At 35.8% G+C, this 9,062-nt stretch overlaps 1 protein-coding gene across 1 annotated transcript; it reads right to left on the minus strand.

Moving 5' to 3' along the window:
* Positions 1-2,535: 2,535 nt before the first annotated feature.
* Positions 2,536-5,647, minus strand: LOC120154785 (basic transcription factor 3-like). The gene is made up of 6 exons (XM_039166436.1): positions 5,540-5,647; positions 5,177-5,244; positions 3,635-3,783; positions 3,141-3,197; positions 2,952-2,990; positions 2,536-2,874 (listed from the first exon to the last, which is right to left on the minus strand). Exons 2-6 carry the CDS (start codon positions 5,242-5,244, stop codon positions 2,699-2,701), a joined length of 489 nt encoding a protein of 162 aa, XP_039022367.1. The 5' UTR covers positions 5,540-5,647; the 3' UTR covers positions 2,536-2,698.
* Between the last annotated feature and the right edge of the window lie 3,415 nt (positions 5,648-9,062).

Below are 9,062 nucleotides of genomic sequence, written 5' to 3' on the forward strand. Positions count from 1 at the left end.
ATCGAACCGAATACACCCCTAATTTACGCAACGACTGTCTTGGTGGATAATAATTTTTAGGGTAAATTACGCATTCACTATCTAAACTATTAGTTTTGGTTCGTTTTAGTACCTATCCTTTCAATTTTTTTAAAACCATATCTAACGTTTAGTTTTTATTTCATTTCAGGACTCCACCGTTAAAAACTTAGTACGTTTAGTATCTAAACTATCAATTTTGGTCCGTTTTAATACCTAAGCTTTCAATCTTTTCAAATCTTAACATTAAATTTTGAACGGGTACTAAAATGACGAGTTCCCCCTTCCACTATAACGATAATCCTATATTACAATTTTTTTTCTCTGACGGCTGCATTCCCCTATTTTTTTTATAATTTCTGCATGAATTAGTCGACTAAAAGATCAAATTATCACATATCTTATTTATATGGAAAACATTATGTGGATGCAGGTTCTGTAACTTCTCCTTCTCCACAGCCTGATGGATCAGAAAAGAAGAGAACACCCGCCTTTAGTTAATTGCAGTAAGTTTATAACTTGATATGTATAAAAGATTATACAATTGAATGTGTAATATATGTTACTAATTTTTTTTCCTAAGAAAAAAAAGGACAAATAAAAACGATTTCTTGCTCTACAAGCAACATTCCAAGATATTAAGACAATTATGTTGAGAACATATCTTACGCTTAAAAAAACACTATTTAGAACGACTCGTACCGGGATAAGATGATGGATTCGAGATTGAATCGAGTTGCATAGGGACCGCCGGATTAAGACGACGAGCATGATGGGGTATGTGGCATTAGGCTTTAATATACAAAAAGTGTCCAATGTATGCCCGTTTTTTCAGTCAAGTGTCTAAGGTTTTTTTTTCGTTCCAGCTGTGTCTAACGTTACATTCTATAAATCAAAATGTGTCACTCCGTAACGAACCGTTAGTTTTCTCCGTTATGTGACATGTGTCACAATCTGGTAATTTTAAAATTTTCTTTTTAAAAATAAATATTAAAAATATTATATTTATATAAAAAAACCCTTATTTCTTTTATATCACAAAAAAACCCAAATCCTAACACCGAAGCTTACCCACGGCGGCGGACGGCGACTACAACGTGACCCACTGGTTGGGTTTTGAGCGGACGGCGACGAGGAAACTAAATATAGTGGCGGTGAGGCGAACGAAGGTCCGAGGCGACCAGAATTGTCCAAAATCCAAGGCGTCGGGTGGGTTTTCAACGAAACTTCAAGGATTCGATTCCGGCGAACGGCTATCCACGAATTGTTTTAGGGTTTTTTATCATGGTGGCGAGGCGTTTCGATTGGGCTGAGCGGCGGCGGCGATCGATGTGGGTTTAGGGGTTAAAATGAAGGTTTTGAGATTGTTTCAAAATTAATGTGTTATTAATTTTAAAAAATATATAATTTTTGGATTGCCATCAAGCCAGTGTCAATGCAATCACCTGGGCTCCAAAAATTATATATTTTTTAAAATTAAGAACACATTAATTTTGAAATAATCTCAAAACCTTCATTTTAATTCCTAAACCCACACCGACCGCCATCGTCGCTCATCCGTTCCTGTCACTGCCCAACCCAATCGAAGCGCCTCACCGCCATGATAAAAGATCCCCAAAACAATTCGTGGATAGCCGTTCGCCGGAATCGAACCATTGAATTTTCGTTGAAAACACACCTAACACCTCAGATTTTGGACAATTCTGGTCGCCTCGGACCTCCGTTCGCCTCACCGCTACTATATTTAGCTTCCTCGTCGTCGTCCGCTCAAAACCCAACCGGTAGGTCACGTCGTAGTTGCCGTCCGCCGCCATGGGTAAACTTCGGTGTTAGGATTTGAGCTTTTTTGTAATATAAAAGAACTAAGGTTTTTTTTATAAATATAATATTTTTAAAAATAAATTTTTAAAATTACCTTAGGCATTGAACTGAAAAAACGGACATACGTTAGACACTTTTTGTATATTAAAGCTGTGGTATTAGGGCACCTAGTCGATCGTATGAAGGACTGCATCGATTCGAGTGGTTCAAGATTTTGGTGTGATGCCGAATGTGAATGGGAGCTAATGCTGCCTGTAGATACCTTGTGAACTTAGTTTACGAAAACGTGTATTATGTCTGCTGTTAGAGGTTTACGCCTTCTGATCTACACAGAGCCGAAATAACCAGCATAAGATAACTTGAAAACAAAAATGACCTTAAACGTAATTTACCCAATTCTGAAAAATAATCGAAGTAAATCAAAATTATGCTTTTAAATTTCCCGTTATAATAAACATGAAAATACACATATCGGCAACAACACAGCCAAAGCAATAGCTTTCTAACATTGACGGCAAGACAAAGAAGACAGGTTTCCGATTAAGAAAAGGAAAGAAATGGCAAATGCGGGAATGAAGATGATGCCGGTGATGAGCATGATATGGCATTCGACATTCGGGACTGGTCGATTGAACGAGGGATTGCAATAATTTGTATAATTATTTATGTGTTGATGATCATTTCAAGACCATCAATAATAGGAATTCCAGAAAAGAGAGAGGCTTACTCTGAGCCAATCTATTATTAGAGTACAAGATAGAGAACACCATATAAACAACAACAGGAAGAAGAAGTAAACGTGAAAAAGAATCTGTAATTCATCAAAAAACACATAATATTTAAATGAGCCCTAAAAACATTATTTAGCACCTTGGCCTTCTTCCGCTGCAGCTTCAAAGGTCTCCCCAGGTACAAGATCCGGTACCTCGTCATCCTCTTCTTCAGCAATGGCTGCACCAGTAGCAGTAGCAGATGCCGGTCCCTGCTTCTGGAATTGCTCTGCCAATTTCCTCAAGTTGTCCAAATTATCCGGCCCTACAACAAGTATTTGAATCAAGGTCAACAACTAGCCGATGTCATCACTTTACAATCACAAAAAGAAAAGCATGTACCTAATTGGTTTATGATTCCGGGGAGAATATCCTGCAACTCTGAAATGGCGGGGGGGGGGGGACTCACACGTCAGATCAACAAAGATAAAAATTTGCAGAAAAAGTGTCTTTGATTACTTTGGAGTTAAACTAAAAGAAGTAAGATTTTATCAACTATGAGAGGGTTCAAAATTAAGAGATGCAACATACTCTTTGTCTGAGGGGAACCACTAACAACCCAGGTGTTGGCAGCAATAGAAGCCTGAACTGAAATATAGATAAGACCATCACAAGTTAGTTTAATACAGGCATAATGTCAAAAAATACGACTTACATTTGAATAAAGTCACTTTGGCCCCCAACGTTCCGTTTTGGGGCAAAAAGGTCCCTCCATGAAACAAATGGTTAAAACATCAAAATGGGAGCCTTTTTGTCCTGAAATGAAATGAAATATTGGGGAGCCAAAATGCTCCAAAAGAGAGAAAAATAAGGGTCAAAGTGACTATTTAGTCAAATGTTAGGGGACTTTTTTCCTTAAAACGAAATGCTGGTGCCAAGATGCTCTAAAAAAAATAACAGAGACCAAAGTAACTATTTACTCAAACATTAAGGGTATTTTTTTGGCATTATTTCTTTCATATACCATGAAAAGCATTTGAGAAAATTATAGATAATAAGTCCACTAGAATAAAGCTTAAATGCACCTTTTGGATTCAGAAACTGGATAACAACATCATCCTTGAATATGTTAACTTCCTCGATTGAGGGAATAGCGTTCACTCCTATTCTCTTGAGGGTGCTCTGCAACCGTTTGTCGTCAGTCGTTGTTGTCTTGTGGATTGCCTTCTTCTTTCTATTGAAGTCGAGATGATAATTAATATGCAAACTATATATTAGAGACATCAAAATTCAAAATCAAGAATCGGGACATGGGAGTCTCTAAAAAGATCAGGATATAACAATGAGAAAATGTAAAACTGATATTAATCAATAAAATATTAACATGAAAATGATCTTTAAAATTGTCTAAAATCATTTTTTTTTATTTAAAAACTTTGGAATTTGAAGTGAAAAAGAAAAGTTCATACAACCCAAGACTCAAAACCTAAAATCAGAATATGATTTTTTTTATAGGAAAATGACCTTGTTAAAAAAACCCTTCTTAACCGTCAAGCTACATAGGTATCTCAACGGACATTGGAAGGAGAAAAAGAGTGCCCAAATTTTTTTACTAAAACAGAAAATACATCCAGGGTAAAAACCACCTTAAATACAAACCTTCCCCACCAAACAAAACCTCTACCCTCAAAAACACTCAACCTACACAACAAACTAGAAACACCCCACATTACCCTATGCCCGACTTAGATAAACTATCAGCATATGATTCATATCACAGATTAATCAAGGAGAGTTCTTTATGTGCTTGAGATACAAAGAACAATTACGGGTCCAGTTGGATCTCAAGTAGAAGGCAACTCTGGAGAGATGGTGGATGTGTCTTCCAAAGTCGATTCAAATCAAGATTTAATCCCTTTATACGAAAGGAGAAAAAAGTTCATTAATTTCTCTACAATTAAAGTATTTATCTGTGCAATGTTAAAGTGAGCTGAGCAGTCACACACACACACTCGCATATATGCAATTCAAAGTTGCATCTTTGAAGCCAAGACAGAAACTCATTCTTTGATTCTATATTTTTATACCGACATTAAGATTAACATAAAAAACATCATGGAGTCGACAATCAGTGCCTCCTTCTGCCCCAGCCAACTGAAGCCAGATCACGCTGATCAAACACTTGGATGCTCTTGTCCAATAAATCAAATCATTAAAACTAATATAATGCCCGTTAATCTTTCTACAATTCTAGACACGGTTCATAGTCACTCCAAAAACTCCTACAACTAGGGGTGAGTATTCAATCGAGTAGAGTACAAAAATTTCTATAATCATAGACAATATACAAATATATTTCTTCATTTTTTTTCATATGAGAAATACATATATCATGCACATTTGAGAGACTTAAACCGAACTTGAAAACTAATCAACAAATTATTAAAAATTTTGAATCATTCGAGTTCTATTTTATAACTCCTCGGATTGGAAATTTCTGAGTTGAGTCGAGTCGAAAAAATTCCATTTTTTCAAATCAATTTTGACCACCCCCCAACTCTTAAAAATTCCCAAAAATCTACACACTATAGCTAACTTACAAAGGAAGATTCAAACCATGAGCATACCTCCTCATGCTACCCTTCCCACCAGTGCGAACCGCACCAGCCATTTTCGTGAGCCTCTCCACATTCATCTAAACAGAAGATCAACAAAAGGGTTTACGGTTAAAAGTGTGATAAATCGAGGCTCAAAATACACACAAAACAGAGATAGAATTGAGGAAACAAGCTTATCAAAATCAAAAAAATAAACAAACGAAACACATCACAGACGAGGCAGATGAAACAATCAAGCACTAAAAGTGAGGGCATTTCTAGACTTAATAGCTTCCCCCAAAATAAAAACGATTTGATCGAAATTAAAACCACAGAAATAGAAGAAAGAAAACGCAAAATGATAGAGAGAAACGGAGAAGGAAGATAGTGTACCTTTACGACGTGTTTGAATGGAGGGAAGAAGAGAGAAAGTAAAGTAAAAGACTGGTTTTTTGGAACTATTTTTTTCTTTTCTTCCTGTGGTACGATAAGATGCCTTTATTTTCCTCTATCCAATTTCGTGGAAACATGGGAACTTATATGCGGCGCCTAAAAAATACTAAAAAATGGCGTGATTAGTTAGAGAAGTATTAATTAAAATTTAAATCGATTATGTTATATTATTTAACCGAAAATATTATCAAATACAATAACATATTAGGTAGCGCTTATATAATGTAATAGATAATTCTTATATAATAAAATAGACATTTAACCGAAAATATTATCAAGTATAATAACATATTAGGTAGCATTTATATAATGTAATAGGTAGCGCTTATATTGACTTATTTTCTCATAAAACCGGTAAATTTCAACCGGTTACATTATAAATTGACCTATTATATTATAATTATCGGTTTCGATATTTTTGGGATCGATACAATTTTAAATGTATCTACACTTTATGCGTGCACCTGTTTATGCTTTCATTTTAGAAAAAAAGTATCGACACATATTTAAAGAGTGTCGATATATAATGTAGACATATTTGCTAATTAACCGGTATATTTTTACCGGTTACATTGTAACATATTACATTGTAACCTCGTCTGGACAAATGTATCGACATAAATTTAAAAAGTGTCGATACTTTATGTTGACATATTCTCTCATTAACCCGATATATTTCTACCGGTTACATAGTAAATGTATTGACACTTTATGCGTGTCTGTCGTTTGGCCATTCATTCTAGACAATAAGTATCGACACAAATTCTAATAGTGTCGATACGTTATGTTGACTTGTTTTATAATTAACCGGTATATGTATACTGGTTACATTGTTAATTTACTTATTACATTATAATTATTTGTTTCGATATTTTTGGGGTCGATACTTTTGGAAAATGTATCGACACATATGTTTACATATGTATCGAAACAAATCTTTGTGTTCACTAATTTTGTCATTAAAAATTATATTTTTACCACCTACATTTGTAATTTTACCTATTACTTTAAAGTTATTGAATTTTGTAGTTATTTTACATACCTGAATATGTTCTGCAAATTTAATGTTATACATATCCTTCAACTACCACTACCAATACCACATCCTATTGAAAGTACCGCTGAAACATGTTGTTCAATGAACCTTTACTTACATCTCCATCAACTCCTGTTGGGACTACTAAAATTGCACAACAAAATTTTTGCCATGGATCATACTGATGCAGACAATGTTAAGCCAACCGAGGAATGTCATGAAGTACATAATGTTGATGAATCTGACATATTGGTTGGTAAGCTCTTCTCTTCACGTGATCAAGCTTGGTACTTTTACAAGGGATTCGCACGGGAACATAGGTTTAGTGTACGTCGGGGAACAACACGACTTGACATGGAAGGGAATGTGAAGACATAAGAATTTTGTTGTTTGAAAGAAGGGTTTTAAGTATCAAAAGTCAATACCGCTGATCGTCAACGTGCTCATACGCCAGTCACAAGAATAAGATGCAAGGCTAGAGTCGTAGTTACAACAACACATACAAACGATCAGTGGGTTATAAGTAAGTCTTATCATAAACATAATCATGCATTGTACACACCTGCTATGACACCATTTATGCGTTCTAATATAGCTGTAAGTAAGGCTGATATCGATGAGGCAACAACATTGAAAGAGGTCAGTGTTGGCATGTCACAAGTAATGAACTATTTAACGCAGCAGGCAAGGGGTTATCATAATGTTAGATTTACACATAAAAACTTCTATAATGCACTTCAAAGAGGTAAAGCAAAGGAAATCGTTGATGGGGATGTGAATGCGCTTATTGCTTACTTTGATTATAAGAAACATGATGATCCCGAGTTTTTTGTGACATACTCGGTAGATAAATCAGGGGCATTGCATAATCTTATTTGGTTGGATTCTACATCGAGATCAGATTACATATGCTTCGGTGATGTAATTGCATTCGATACAACATACAAAGATAATTTGTATGGTCGACCAATTATGCCTATTGTCGGTGTCAATCATCACCATAACACAATTGTGTTTGCTACTGCCATAATCGCTGACGAGACGTCCCAATCTTTCGAGTGAGTGCTACAGAATGTTTTAGAAGCCATGATGAACAAATCGCCTATTTTAGTTGTCACCGATGGGGATAGGGCAATGCAGAGGGCTATCAAATCTGTTATCACTAATGCTAAGCACAGATTATGTTCTTGGCATCTTTCTCGCAATGCACAAGCTAACATTGGTGACCCAAAATTTACAACAACATTCTCAAAATGCATGGCTTCCTGGTGGACAACCGACGAATTTGATATTCAATTGTGTTCAGTTGTTTTAGAATTCAACGTGGAAAAGCATCCATAGGTGATTGAGAAGGGAAATACTCGGCACTTATGGGCACAAGCATACCTAATCGGTCATTTCTTTTCTAATATTCACTTAACACAAATGTGTGAGTCTATGAATGCTTCACTCGCAATTGCACTGAAACACTAGAAGACATATTTAGATGTTGGTCGTGCAATTGAAGATGGAGTTAGTAGAATGCGTCTGAACGAGTTGAAAGTGGATTACTTAAGTTCGCAGACGAAGCCCTTACAGATCACAAAACTGGTTGAATTTGAAAGTCATGCTTCTGAGATTTTTACGCGTGAATCTTTTCATGCGTTCCAAGAAGAACTTCAACGGGAGATATTATACCGGATTCAGTAAGATATTCAGTCCTTATCAGATGAATGTCAATATTTTTATTTGAAAAAGTACAAAGAAAAAAATAGGACATTTAAAATTAGTTTTGATTCTCGTACGAAAACCCTAAATTGCTCATACAAAATTTCAAGACCGTTGGACTTCCATGTCGCCATCAACTTCACGTTTTAAAGCACTTGGATTACACATATTTGCTCGGGTCTTTGATTCAAAGTAGGTGGACTAAGGATGTGAAGGTTTCTGTACCCAGTTTTGTTGATTTGAATGTGCCTCCAGAAATATGTAAATGGCAAGGTTTGCTTCTCTACGTGCAACAACAAGTATGTTATGCTACGCTGCATCAAAGACAGACGCGTCTTTCAAAACCGCAAGAGATGAGATGAAAAGACTAACATAAGAATTTGAGAACTCGTTTCATTTGAAGGATTTAGTCGATCGAAGCAGTGTATTAAACAACGTTCGCGACCCTCAACGAAAACAACGCAAGCGAAAAGAAGTAACAAAGAACAAGGTCGAGAAGAAAATTAGGCGATGTGGGTTCTGCAACGGTGAGGGACATAACAAACTAACATGTCCTCAAGTTAAGTTGGGTTTGAATACAAGCACGCAACCTACTTCAACTGATTTTTTTGAAGACGGAATGAAATGGTCATTCAGTCTATCACATGATGTTAGAGACATTTGGAATAATGCAAACAACGATCTCCATATATCATAAGTATCAACATGACTCCTACTGTG

Source organism: Hibiscus syriacus, unplaced genomic scaffold, assembly GCF_006381635.1.
Source record: "Hibiscus syriacus cultivar Baekdansim isolate YM2019G1 unplaced genomic scaffold, ASM638163v2 tig00111151_pilon, whole genome shotgun sequence".
In the NCBI taxonomy this organism is placed as follows: domain Eukaryota; kingdom Viridiplantae; phylum Streptophyta; class Magnoliopsida; order Malvales; family Malvaceae; genus Hibiscus; species Hibiscus syriacus.